This window comes from Acartia tonsa, chromosome 5 (assembly GCF_053477335.1).
Source record: "Acartia tonsa isolate MP-2025a chromosome 5, ASM5347733v1, whole genome shotgun sequence".
NCBI classification, from domain to species: Eukaryota; Metazoa; Arthropoda; class Copepoda; order Calanoida; family Acartiidae; genus Acartia; species Acartia tonsa.
The window spans coordinates 45,009,534-45,024,219 of NC_137264.1; the positions used below are offsets into that span (position 1 = coordinate 45,009,534).

The 14,686-nt window shown below is 32.3% G+C and overlaps 2 protein-coding genes across 27 annotated transcripts in view; one reads left to right on the forward strand and one right to left on the reverse strand.

The window, feature by feature from the left end:
* LOC145319617 (SID1 transmembrane family member 1-like) overlaps positions 1–9,310 on the reverse strand; it is a 35,663-nt gene extending 26,353 nt beyond the window's left edge. The window contains exons 1-12 of the mRNA XM_080161850.1: positions 9,192–9,310; positions 8,652–8,688; positions 7,739–7,857; positions 6,777–6,876; positions 5,019–5,131; positions 4,394–4,492; positions 4,034–4,071; positions 3,571–3,592; positions 3,146–3,248; positions 2,051–2,145; positions 786–839; positions 135–215 (exon numbers count right to left, since the gene is read on the reverse strand). Of these exons, the coding sequence (XP_080017976.1) occupies positions 135–215; positions 786–839; positions 2,051–2,145; positions 3,146–3,248; positions 3,571–3,592; positions 4,034–4,071; positions 4,394–4,492; positions 5,019–5,131; positions 6,777–6,876; positions 7,739–7,857; positions 8,652–8,688; positions 9,192–9,238 (908 nt within the window). The 5' untranslated portion in view covers positions 9,239–9,310. The remainder of the gene's footprint in view (positions 1–134; positions 216–785; positions 840–2,050; positions 2,146–3,145; positions 3,249–3,570; positions 3,593–4,033; positions 4,072–4,393; positions 4,493–5,018; positions 5,132–6,776; positions 6,877–7,738; positions 7,858–8,651; positions 8,689–9,191) is intronic.
* Positions 1–14,686, forward strand: part of lap (phosphatidylinositol-binding clathrin assembly protein lap) — a 329,664-nt gene that overhangs the window by 207,343 nt on the left and 107,635 nt on the right. The gene's annotated exons all lie outside the window — the stretch shown is intronic.

Sequence of the window (14,686 nt, forward strand, 5' to 3'; positions counted from 1 at the left end):
ATAAAATGATAAAATCAATACCAGCTTTGTTAGCCCAGGCCTTCATGCACTTGGGGCTAACAACCGGAATTAATCATTTTTCCTTTTTACCGCGGAAAACTGTCTATAATACGATGCAATAAATATCTATTTACCTATTTTCATCTTGTACTATATTACATAGATCATCCGTTGCTGACGCCACAAAAACTATTATAAACCCATTCGGATAATCCCTAAAAAAACAGGTTTGAGTTTGTTTTCTTTAACAAAAGCACAACTACTCTATAATCATGGAATGTCCGAGCATCTTTCATTCTCTCTCTCCTTTTCTCTCTCTCTCTCTCTCTTTCTAAAAGCGAAGCTTTTCTATATTACGGTCGGCCCGGATAACTCTTATCGTCAATTTAGGCATGTTTAAATTTTTTAAACTTAATGTATACCAGTTAGAAAAAAATTAGAAAGCTACAACTCAGTCATTAATACCAAAAAGCTAGTTCGTCCTGTGAAACTTGATTTTGGAATATCGATTCCTGGGAATATTGTTCAGACTGAAAAGATACATTCATGACCAAAGTACGGCAGCCGAGCGTCAGCCACGTGTAAGCCTCAGTAAAATCGTCATAGCATAATTTTAAAATTCAGCTTGATGTCTAAACCGTTTCCTAAACAGATAATCCATCTTTTCAGAATTTTATTTTTTGCAAACAAGCGGGTTTAAATTAGATGCTTTTCCGCTACTGAGGCGCGGCTGCCGAGCCCTGCTTATGGCCATATCATACCTAGAATCAGATAAATATGATTACCTTTTATCTATAATGATTGTAGTAAAATTAAGCATTGTTGCCCATCTTCCAAACCTTAAATAAAAATGAAATAAAAATCCAAACGTTTTTTTAACTGAAAACATAACTGTCCAGTGTTCATTCACAGCACTGCACTGGTAAACATCTAACCCCATACAAACAAGGATGACAACATCCATAAAAGCGAAGCTCTGAAACAATATGACAGGCGAGCATCAACTCTTGTAGAGTCTATACAAAATTGTAAGTAAATTTGTTGCAAAACTTATTAAATACACGTTACTGTTTAAGGACATACTAACGTTTCTAAGAATTGATTATAGAGATGCTTCGCTTATAACACTATACATTGTTGTAATAGGAATCAGTATTCAAAAAATCAAACGAATGGGATAATTTTAACATTCAAACATCTGTTGTCAAAAAAGTTAAAAAATCAGCTTGTTTTAAACGGACGTACGGACTTTCTGGTTAGGTAACGATTATAGAATTGCTGCGCTTCTAAGTCGTACCTAACTGCTATAGGAATCAGCATTTAAAGTTTGAAATCGATAGGACAATTCTAACAAGCCTAAATTATCGAAAAATGCTATCCGTTAAGTACGGACCGACCCTAATTATAGAAAAACCTAGTTTTTAAAAATAGGCTTGGCGGCAATGAAATATTTGTTTTACCTTTAATTTAACAATATTAAGCAACAAATAAAGGAATAAACCTAATGAACTAACCAATCAAAAGTCTCCAAAGTTGTTAAGCCAACGAATAAGAAAACGTTATTATAAAATTTTTGGGACTAGTTTAATAAACAGCCCAATGTCCCCCCTCCCTCACTGTAGCAAATTAAAGAATGTAATTACAAAACATTGGGTACAATAAAAACCCTAAGTAAAATGTCCCCTCCTTACCTTGGCTGGGTACCATAATACTCAGTACAGTCCAATGTCCCCTCCCTCTCTGGCTACATATACTTTTACGCAGTATCATAGAACTAACTATAGAGTAGCTGCGATCAGGGAGGAAGGGGACTTTGGGCTGTTTATTAAACTATTCCCCAAAGTCTTATAGTAAAGTTTTCTTATTTGTTATCTTACCATCCTTGGGGATTTTTATTGAATTTTTATTGGTTGGTCCATTTAAATTAGTGCCCAAACGTGTCAACCGCTAATTATAATCTTCTACAGAAGGGGTATTTTGTGTATCATCATTGGGGATGTATATCAATTTATTGGCCATTGTCTTATCCCTTTAGATCCCTGCTACTTACCGTTGAGCAGCACCTATAGTGTCATAAAACGGACATTTCGGATCTTGAATGGATATAATGGAACACAAACAATCAGATCTATTTCGCATTTTTACCTAAATTAAAATTTATATATTTTTCTAGCATTCTATTCTAAAGCATAGCTACTCTATAATACCATGTCATTGTCCATACGTCCAGTTGTCCATGAAGATTTGTTCAATTCCACAAATTACAAATTGTTTTTACCTTAAAGCTTCTGATAGTACCTATAAAAATGACGTCATAATCGCCAATTGGCCAATTAAAATGTATACTGGCCTGCCATTGGTAATTTAGTCTGTGTATTGGCCTATCATTGGTCATTTGCATTGTATGACGTCATTTTTTATGGGCACTATAAACAGCTTCTTTCACCTTCTAGATATGTTATCTTTTTTTGTGGCGAAGCTTTATCATAATTATGGTCCGAGCGTCACTTCGTCACAATGTAAAAGTAATACAGGAAGGTTTCGTGAGTTTTAAGTATTAAACTTCCTATTAAAGTTTACTAATCTTGTTTAAAAGGCGAAGCTTTACTATAATTAAGGTATAATCATACGTCTGCCGTACGTAACATTTAGCTCATTTCTTTAATTTGAGCATGTTAGAATAATCCTTTCGACTTCAAACTTTGCATAATGATTTTAACTTTTTTTAACACCAATTTTTCATTTTTTGTAATTTTCCTACTCTGCTTTTTGGAATACAGATTCTTAGGATAACATATGTCCCAATGTCCATTTTAAACTTTTTGTATGATATTTTTATCCCTAAAATGTAAGTATGTCCTTAAACGTTATCCTGTAATTAAGTATATTGTTGTAATACTTATTTACGCCACCACAATTTCAATTTTAGTTTTTAAGAAATAAAAAAAATTTAGTGAATATAATTTTTTCTAAGGGCGATTTCTGTTTTCAGGTTTGTGAAACCCTACCCCAAAATAGTTATAAACCTTCAAAGGACCTATGAAAATCTATCAAGTAAAAGAGAATCATAACGGTTTAGTTGTTAGCGAGATCCTTCGGTACAAACAGACAGACAGACAAACAGACAGTTCCAAAGATGTTATACCTTAACCCTAAGATATTTAGAATCCACTAAATCAGAATTGAAATATCTAATTCTAGATATTGTTGGAGTAATGGTTGTGTTGGTCTCATATACATCTCCATTTCTGCAAAAACAAATCAAGTTAAATCAATGTTTTCTTATATCATTAAATCTACCTGGAGATCGTTTTTTCAATTATGGGCCAAAAAAACAATAGTAAGATTAGCCATTAGCTATATTAATAATTAATAGAAAATAACTCATCTACCTACCACTTTAAGATGGATATCAGTGGCGTGCAGAAAGGTTTGACACTCTCCCTTCTTCCCCCCTTCATTTTGCAAGGGAGGTAGATACACCTCCCTTTCTGCACGCTAGTGATGTTAATTTTGTGTAATTATAAAGTTTAGAAAACTTCTCTGTTGAAAATTAATATTAAAACTTACTTTGTCCAATCACCATGCTTCCCTGAAAAGAAAAAAAATTAATAGTTATTTCTCGCATCGTATTATAAACAGCTTTCCGCGGATATAGAATGTACCTTCGGCACCTCGGGGCTAAAAACTGGTTTTTATCTTATGATTGTACATTTTTATATTCGTCGAAAGCTGGATATAATACGATGCTAGACATAGTTTTTTTTCATATGGATGAGAACCGGTGGATTAGAACCGGTTCTCATCCATACAAATTGTACATTCTATATCCACGAAAAGCTGTTTATAATACGATGCGAGAAATAACTATTATATTTTATTATTTTTTGCTATACACTTAGAACTTTCAGAAAACTTTGATATATCTTTAATTTTTGCCTTCTTATTAATTTTATTGCTTTTTTTCGAAAGAAAAAATATAATATTTTATCTAATTTTTATTTTTCGGTAGTTTTTTTAATGTTTTATTTACCTTTTATGAGAACTCTAACAGCTACATGAACTTCTTTCCTATATAAAAATTCATTAGACAAAAAAAACATTTTGAAAATACTATTCATTTCCTTCCCTGAGGATCGAAATTGGAAGATTTTTGAAATATTTTTTGGAGGATTTCTTAAATTTTCAACTTTAGTTTTTAAAAATAAAATAGGTGTGTTTTATTTTTTAGGGGCGATTTCTCAGGTGAGGGAATAGTTTTAAACCTTCCAAGGACCTAAGAGAAGCTACCCTGTAAAGGAAAACCTTATCGGTTAAATGGTTAGCGAGATCCTTCAGTACAGCACACACAGACAGACACAGATCCTGTTACTTTAATATAAGGATTCTCTACCTGGAACTAGTAGCAATTGTCATGATCACTGTAGCGTTTTTGTCAAGTTTGGATAACGGACAAAAATCCACCGATTTCTCTGGACTCCGAAACAACAGTCTAAATATAAGTTTATTTGAAGGAGCGTGTTTTTTTTTAGAAAGGTTAGAAAAATTGAAATGGATGTTATAAAAAAAATTTGTTTTAAAAATCTAGAGAAAACACAACAATTCCTTTATTAAAATTTGAATGTTCTCTATTAAATTCTAATAGTTATTTATTGCATCGTAGTATAAACAGTTTTCCCCAGAAAGTAATATGAAAAGTTGTAAGATTAAATCTGTTTTGCTGGCCCATATGGGCCAAAATTCTTGTTGGTGGTGAAAAAGAGGGGAAGGATGACTTATTAAGGGGGTTGTTAGACACCCTCTTTATGAAAGCTTTTAAATGGAATATCCAGGGCTCGGCAGTAGCGCATAAGACTTAAATTTAAACCCGCTTGTGTGAAAAATAAATTTTTAAAAGATGTATTTTATGTTTAGGAAAAGGTTTAGACATCCAGCTCAATTTTAAAGTTATAATATGACGATTTCGCTTAGACTTACATGCGGCTGACGAATCGATGAGCCCTGGTTATACTATATACCTTTCTGATTCTCTTTCCACATGGGGAAGTTGGAATGAGATGATTCTCTTGAGTTGTCTGACTGTTATGTCAACAGGATGCCGTTCCTCTGCATCCAGGCTGCCAGCATTCACCTGAAATTCAAAGATTAGACTGATATATTAGATCAGGGAGGGAGGGGACATTGGGATGTCTATTACACTAGTTCCCAAAGTTTTCTCATTCGTTGGCTTAAATCTCTTGGGGCCTTTTATTGAAATTTGATTGGTTGATTCATTTAGTTGAGTGTCCAAACGTTTCAACCACTAATTGTAATCTACAGAAGGGGTATTTTTTTGTATCATGATTGGGGATGTTGTACATTAATTTATCGGGAGTTACAGGATGCATCCAAGCTTCCAGCATTAACCTGGAAGTAGGAATATGAATTCAGGGATAAGACAATGGCCGATAAATTGAATTACATTCCCAATGAATTTACCCTTTTGTAGTTGAAGTCCCCAAAGTTGTTAAGCTAATGAATAAGAGAATGTTGAACGCCCCCTCCCCCTCCGTTTTTTTCTATCTCATTTTCTGTGTGTGAAAGATAAAAAGCCCAAACTGCGTGACTTTTTAAGTTTGGGTATGACATATAACCGAGAGTTGGAATTTTCGAACAGCAAACCTGGCAGGTTCATCCAGGGAAAGAGCAAAAATATTTTTTGACTAAAACAAACATTTTATCTTACCAAATTACTAAAATATCCTCTATTAGTACATCCTCATATAAAATACAGGTGTTCAAGTCAATTTCAGGTTCCAGGTCCTGATCCTCCAGGTCCTGATCCTCCAGGTCTCCAGAAATCTTTAAAAGGCTCCTGTGGCCGCAATTTTTGACTTAAAGACTTCAAATTTTAAACTTAAGCTTTTCTTAAATGTCTACATAACGTATTACAATTTCATTTAGATCCGCCGTTTTCCCGCCGACCGCCGACTGCGGCGGCTGGCAGCTGCCAAGTACAGCTGCGGCCGCTGAAATTTATATTTTGATATTTTTAATATAAAATTTACATAAAGATAAACATTTTCTTTAAAAAATTGTTCTTCTAGCTTCAAAACTAATAAAATTACAGCCGTTTGAAATTTTTAAGTAAAAAAGTACCTAAAAACCTTATAAAGGGTCGGAAATTCATTATCAAACAGGGGACTTGCACACAAAAAATTAGCCCTCTAGCTCTGATAGGAACTGAGATAATAAGGGGGGGGGGGGGCGTTAAATAAACAGCCCAATGTAATAGAAAGCATAGAAAAAGCAATGTCCAAAATTTTCAACCAACAATTATAATCTAGGGAAGGGGGAATTTTGTGTATTATTATTTGAAATGCATTATAGTCCATTTTCTTTTTCTTTTAGATCATTAAATAATCAGTATCAACAAAAATAATAACATATCTTATACTATGATTAGTAAGGTGTTTTTTTTTGTCTGTAGCGAGGAATCTCGCTGACCGCTGAACAGATACGGTTCTTCTTTAGGTGTAGCTTCTCATAGGTCCCGGGAAAGTACATAACTATTTTGGAGGAGGATACCACCTCAATCAAATTTTCCTTTTTACAACAAACATTTTAAATGGAAGGTGATCAATAAAAAAAAAGGAAGATCCCCCCCAAAAATGTTTTCACTTTTTCCCTTTCAAACTAAAAATAGATAATTGAGCCTTCGAATTCAACTCCCTTCCACGCTCAAGTGCCTCTAGAGGCCTCTAGGGGCGAATCCAAAAGATATAACATTATTATACCTGAAAAGTATGTTTTTCCGGATCTTGTTCAAATTCTTCAATTACAGAATCTGGTATTTCAAATTTTACATAATATTCTATTCTATTGGATAATTGGAACCTAAATATAAATAGGGTATTTCAAATTGTATATAATATTCTACTTTATTGGATAGTTGGAACCTAAATATAAATAGGGTATTTCAAATTTTACATAATATTCTACTTTATTGGATAGTTGGAACCTAAATATAAATAGGGTATTTCAAATTTTATATAATATTCTACTTTATTGGATAGTTGGAACCTAAATATAAATAGGGTATTTCAAATTTTATATAACATTCTACTTTATTGGATAGTTGGAACCTAAATATAAATAGGGTATTTCAAATTTTATATAATATTCTACTTTATTGGATAGTTGAAACCTAAATATAAATAGGGTATTTCAAATTTTATATAATATTCTACTTTATTGGATAGTTGGAACCTAAATATAAATAGGGTATTTCAAATTTTATATAATATTCTACTTTATTGGATAGTTGGAACCTAAATATAAATAGGGTATTTCAAATTTTATATAATATTCTACTTTATTGGATAGTTGGAACCTAAATATAAATAGGGTATTTCAAATTTTATATAATATTCTACTTTATTGGATAGTTGAAACCTAAGTATAAATAGGGTATTTCAAATTTTATATTACATTGTACTTCATTTGATAGTTGGAACCTAAATATAAATAGGGTATTTCAAATTTTACATAATATTCTACTTTATTGAAATTAGTAATTATAAGATTTAAACCTGTTTTGTTAAACCAAAGGACTAAAAGCCTGGGCTAATAAATTTTGTGAGTTTATATTAATGTTCATGGAAAATGACTGTCATAGGATGCTAAGCATAATTTCAATCGGTTCTAATCCAGCGGATATTATCGGTTTCCACAACTACACTGGAAAACATAAACTTACGTGTAATCTTGGTTGACTTGTTTGTTAAGAACAATAGTTTCTCTTTCCTCCTCTGTGTTAGCATCTTCTGTAGCTACTATGGAGTCAATTTTTTCTTTCATAGAGTCAAAATTCAAGAACTGAAAATTATAATCTTTGATGGAAATTTTGTATTTAAAGAAAACATATAAAGGTAATGAGATGTCTATCTTGCTCTCTCTCTCTGTTTGTACCGAAGGATCTTAGTAACCAATCCACGGTGTCACTAACTACTGTAGATGTTAAGGGGTCAGTCTTTTCTTTCAAAATTCAAGAACTGAAAAATAGAATTTTTAAATAATGGTGTAGCATGTGCATTATATTTTGAGTTGGTAATTATTATAGGGGCCTTTTTTGCTGTTTTACATTTTTATCAAGATTTGATGCTGCTGCACTTCGCCAACTTCTGTAATGATAAGGAATATATTTTTTGTTTCATTAATCAAAATTCAAAAACTAAAATTAGAGTTATTAAATAATGGTGTAGTATGTGCATTACATTTTGAGTTGGTCATTATTCTGAGCCCTATTTTTGATGTTTTACAATCTCAAGATTTGATGCTGCTGCACTCTAACAACTTCTGTAGCTGTTAAGGAGTCTATATTTTCTTTCATAGACTAAAAATTAAAGAACTGAAAAGTGAAAATCATCTTTGAATGATTTAATATTTAAAGAAAACATTTCTGTTAATTAACTTTGGTAAAAGTTGCTTTATTAAATCCTCATATAAAAGTTACAGAACATCTAATGTCTCTATGTCTGTCTATCTGTTTGTACAAAAAGATCTCGAAAACTGCTGAAACTATTTCTTCTTTACAATGTAGCTTCTAAAGGTTTGTAACTATTTTAGGGATAAAACCACTCCCAAAAGATTTATAAGATTAAAATACTTACATCTAGAAGGTTCTGTGCCAAAGTCGTGGAATTTAACCTAAAACAATCAGTATAAAGATGTAGTTTGGTACTGCTTGATAGTTGAATAAATTTACAGCAATTTTTAAAGCATTATATTTTTACAATACTTTTACTGTATATTTAAATTGCTCTAAAGTTTGTAGGTTTTTATATGATTGATCATAAAATTACATATATTTACATAGCAATGTCAAAAATACTTTTAAAGCAGACTTTTTTGACCTATGATACTGAAACAGTTTCTTTATAAGCCCAAGTTTTGAAATATTTTTCTATTTAATGCAAACCAATAAAAATTCTTTAGAAAATGCAAATTTGATGTAAGTTTTTATATGTATGGAAACCATAAAATAAAAATAAAAATCTCCTTTTTACACTTTTCTTTCATTTTTATGTTTCATTTTTTCAATTAACTTTTTAAAAAGTGATTTATGCATAGAAATATTCAGGTATATCTGATTTACCAACCAATCCCCTATGTGACATGTAGAGTAGCCATGCTAATAAATAAAATAATACCTTGATAAAAGTATAAAAAATATAAATGTGTAATTTTTCAAGTCCATTTTGAATTATCTTAAGGCCTCAGTTTGTTTGGTCAAATGCATACAATTTATATCAGGTCACATTTTTATTCTGAAAAAAAAAAAATTGTTTCTGTAAGTAAAACTTGTCTCTTGGTTCTAAGGCACAAACTTGTCAAGTTATCGAAGACACCAAGCGACAAGCCCTCATCTAAAACCGTCCAAAATTTGGATATGTCATCTTTGCCAACGTTTTAGGCTGAAAGCCGACCTGCAATTGCCCTTAGTAACTTTAAAGGAACCCTGAAAGAAATATACTGCTTTAACTGCTGAAAGCCTGTCACGATTAGACCCAATACCCAAAATTTAAAGCCTCCAGCTTCAATAACTAAAAAGTTACAGACATTTCAAAATGTTTTTTTTTAGTACAATAAAAATTTTGAAAGATTTGCATTGCTCATGATGGAAATTTGAATAATAAATTATGTCGTCTGGAAGCAAAATTAAAAGCTTATTTTTGTCAGAAACTTAGACTGCCAGTAACTGTTACATTAAAAACAACCCTTTTTACAGTCAAAATCTTTTTTTTTTAATTCGGTTTAAATTGCATTTGTAAGCTTAAAATCATAGCAGTAAAAAAATAAACTAATGTAAGTATTACAGATGCTCATCTGTTATTGGCTGTTCAGCAGACTTAGCGCTGACTCAGACTTCTGATTGGCTGGAAATCATAAAGGTTGGCATTCCCACACTTCAGTACTCTTAATACAACGCAAATTAAACTGATTTTTTTAATGTTTTTGACTATAAAGAAGGGTGTTTTTATTGTAAAAATGTAATCAGTTACTGGCATACTAAGTTTCTGCTAAAAATAAGCTCATAATTTTCTTTCTAGGCGACGTATTTTAATAATGAAAATTATAATATTAGCAATGAAAAACTTTCAAAATAAGGAGGAAAAAAGCTCGGCAAGGCAAAGACTTAACCCCCCCCCCCCCCTTAATTTTGAAGAAAATCAAAAATAAGGGGGGGTTAGTTTTTTCACTGTACAACATGCCAGAAAGTTGAGTGAGGTAAATCAAGTAAATCCAGTATGCCAGAGGGGAAACCTTATTACAGGGATATTCATGTTTTGGGGCATAATTTCCTTATTTATTGACTGATTTTAGTAATTGATGTATCCCTGAACAGGTAGTCTTAAGGAGAATATATCAGAAGTGTTTTCATGGGTTTCCCCTCTGGCATACTGGATTTACTTGATTTACCTCACTCAACTTTCTGGCGTGTTGTACAGTGAAAAAACTACCCCCCCCCCCCCTTATTTTTGATTTTCTTTAAAATTAAGGGGGGGGGGTTAAGTCTTTGCCTTGCCGAGCTTTTTTCCTCCTTGCCGTTTTCCAGACATTAAAAAACTACCCCCCCCTTATTTTTGATTTTTGTCAAAACTAAGCGGGGGGGGGGGGGGTTTTCGGTGCTCCGGTCTTCACATGTAAGCAAGCACCTGAAAATATATCCCCAATGATGATACACAGAATTAACCCTTTATTACCATTAGTGGTTGAAACGGTTGAAGATTCAACTTTATGTACCAATCAATCAAAATGAAATAAAAAATCCCCAATGTTGTTATATAACTTTGGGGACCAGTATAAAATATACACTAGTGTCTCCTTTCTCCCTGGTAAATTTAACACTTCGACTGACACACGTTTAATTGAACTCAACAATTCTTAGACAACGCATATATTTCAAGGATTTTTTAAAGAGATAAGACTAAGACAATAAATTTATAAAATTCTTTGTGGAAAAGTTTGTACACGACTATATTTTTATTAACAAATAAAGATTATTAATAAAAGTTCCTAACTTTTTCAAGCCAATGACATAAGACATATAACATTAGCCATCTACATCCCAAATGGTGATTAAAAAATTTCCCCATCTGAACAATAAAAGTTACTGATTTAAAAGTTTGGGACACTGCTAGTTTGGAACCAACCAATAAAGATTCAATAAAAGGAACCAAAGTTTTTGAGCCAACGAATAAGATAAAACGTTTCTAAAAACTTTGGGTACCAATTTAATTTACAACCATATTTTCCCTCCCTCCCTAACAGCACGCAGCAAATTATAATATATGCAATTATTATTTCAAAAGCAAAGTTAAAAAATACATGTAAAAGGCTAAAAGCTATATATATTAGCAGTAAGAAATAAATTTTTTTTATCACAATATGTGTAATATATTATACTAGCGGCTTCGCCCCTAGCCTCTAGGGGCTTTGCCCAAGAGGTGATAAAAAAAATTATTGCGAGAGACCATAAAGGACCATGGAAACTCCTTCAAAAAAAAAAAAAAAAAAAAAAAAAAAATGGGGGGGGATTTTTTGGTTTTTGGGGGGGTTGGGGGTGTCCCACCCCCCGAGAAAATAGCTTAAAACCACCACAGGACCAATAGGTAGATACCCTGAAGAGTAGAATCCGATCGGTTCAGTGGTTACCGAGATCTTAAGGGACAGACAGACAGACGGACGGACAGACGGTCAGACGGACAGACGGACAGACAGACATCGTTCTACTTTGTATTATAGATAATACTAGCGGCTACGCCCCTAGAGGCCTCTAGGGGCACTTGAAGAAAGAGTCGAATTTGATAATCCAATTTCTTATTTTAGATTTTAAAAGAAAAAGTAAAAAAAAAAATTGGGGGGGGGATTTTTCATTTTTGGGGGGGGGGTTGGGGCAATGGGGGTGTCCCACCCCCCAAGAAAATAGTTATAAACCTTCCCGGGACCTATGAGAAGCTACCCTGTTAAGGAGAACCCGATCGGTTCAGCGTTTAGCGAGATCCTTCAGTACAAACACACAAACACACAGACACACAAACATCGAGTATCGAGTAAAATATTTAAGTTTAGTATGAAATATTTAAGTTTAGCAATCTTTTTAATTAAAAAGAGTTGTTAATTTAAACTTACTCCGCTACTTATTAACATATTGTCCTTGTCTACATTTAAAAATTCACTTAATAACTTTTAAATGAGTATGGAATTGTTACACTTTCCACATTGCACCAAACTGTTACAGGAATTATTATGCCAAGTTTGAAATCGATTGGGCATTTCTAACATTCATAAATTAACGATCAGAGCTTTGCGTTATGGACACGACTAAAGCTTTTTAAAAAGCAGGGAGGGGACATAGGGCTGTTTATTACACTAGTTCCCAAAGTTTTATAATAACATTTTTGTCTTCGTTAGTTCAACAACTTTGGAGACTATTAATGATTTTTGATAGGTTGGTTTATAAAGCTGAGTGTTTAAACGTTTCAACCACTAATTGTAATCTTCATAAGGAGCTTTATTATGTATAAGCATTTGGGATGTACATCAATTTATTGTCCATTGTCTTATCCCTTTAGATCACTATAAAAATGACTGTTTTACTTTATAAAAATAACTATTAAGTATTTGCATATATGTATAAAATGCCAGTATACCAAAGAGCTATAATTTTCATATGACTAGACAAACATAAAAAACACACCCACCACTTTTAAGAGCATCACATTTTTTTCTTGTCACAAAACTTATATCTCAACAAATATCTGTATTTTTTTAAATATAACAAATACAATTTTTTTTATATACTAAAGCAACGTAAACGATAATTGCAAATCACTAAAGTATAAAAATACGTCCAAACAAAAGGTTTAATATTATTTTTAACAAATAAAAGTTAAAAATCTGCGAAAGCACAAAATTTAACTTAAACTAACACTGTACTGTAGCAGACGGACCAATTTTACAAAAATCAAACAGACAGGCTAAATATTTTAGACACAACAAAAACTTTATCCTTTGCTTTTCCGCGTATTCCCTCTAACTTTTTAAATTTGGGAGGATTTCTTCTGACAAAAATAACGCAAAATTTTAATAAAAAAAGTATTTTCAAAGAAAAAGATTTTAAAAAAAAATAATTTGTTTTATGCAAATCCTCCTAAATTTGTTGTTTGGATGAATTAGCACGTAAACTTTCCTTTTTAGTAGAGGGAAAGAGAAAGCCTTCCCTAGTTCACCCCCCCCCCTCCCCCTAGTTTCCCCATGGCTTTATTTCTACAGCGTTGCTCTTTTTATGTTCCCCTCCATCAGCAAGAAATCCCCCCCCCTCTTTCATTTCTTAATAGTAGATGGGCCAATACAAACAAAAAATCACGCAACTTCAGTTTTGATAATTTTTATATGATACAGATTTTAAAATTGACAAATTGTTTTTATGGGCAAAGCTTTTCTTCTTCTATAGATGATCGGTACGGCATTAACGGAAAGCTAAATCATCTTTTGGATTCTAATCCTTGCGTAAAATTGGGTAACAATAAATAAATTGATATAGATCATCAATTCCTGTATATTAACTATATGATAATTACACAAATTTAAATAAGAATAAAAACATGCATAAAAGTGAAGCATTGAATTTTTGAAATAAGACTGTAGGACAAAACGAATAGAAAACTTGTAGAATGCTAACACTTTATAAATCACTTTGTATGTTTGTTCATTTCATGATATTTTGTGCTTAGCTACTTATGGATGTTGTAAATACCATCCTTGTTAAAAGCGAAGCTTTTCTATAATTAGGGTCGGTCCGTCCGTACGTCCGTAACGGATAGCTTTTTCCGTTAATTTATGCATGTTAAAATTGTCCTATCGATTTCAAATTTTGCATTGTGATTCCTTTAATGGTTAGGTACGATTTAGAAAGCGTAGCAACTCTATAATCATAAGTATAATGTAATAATCGAATCAACTCTATAATCAAGTCCTAAAAATGTAAGTATGTCCATAAAAATTATCCTGTATCAAGCAGTTTTTCAACAAATTTACTTACAAATTTGCTTCGACTCTTATAAATTAATATTATGATAATTAAGTTCTAACACTATACAAGTATTAATGTCCGTTTGTCCTAACGTTTCAGTGCTTCGCTTTTATGGATATTGTCATCCTTGTTTTTAAAAATACTCTTTCATCCTATAATATAAAGTAGTAAGCTTTTTTTGTCTGTAGCGAAGGATCTCACTTACCACTGAACCTAAATGGTTTTTCTTTTCAATGAAGCTTCTTATATGTCTAGGGATGGTTTTAACTATTTTTGGGGAAGGTACCACCACCCTCCCAAGAGAAATCGCACCTAGAAAAAAATGTCCTCTTACCATTTTTTTACCTTTCCTTTTTAAAACTAAATTTTTGAAGTATATTTCCCCTCCCTCCTCAAGGGCCACTAGAGGCCTCTAGGGGCGTAGTAGCTAAATAAAGTATTAAGGTTTTTTTTGTCTGTAGCTTAAGATATCTATAACTAATGAACCGATGGGGTTTTCCATTTTAGGCAAGCTTCACTTAGGTCCTGGGATGGTTTTAGGCTAATTTGTATTTAAGATTTAAGTTTTAAATTGATTTTAGGTTATTTTTCTACCCTTCCCTTCTAGAT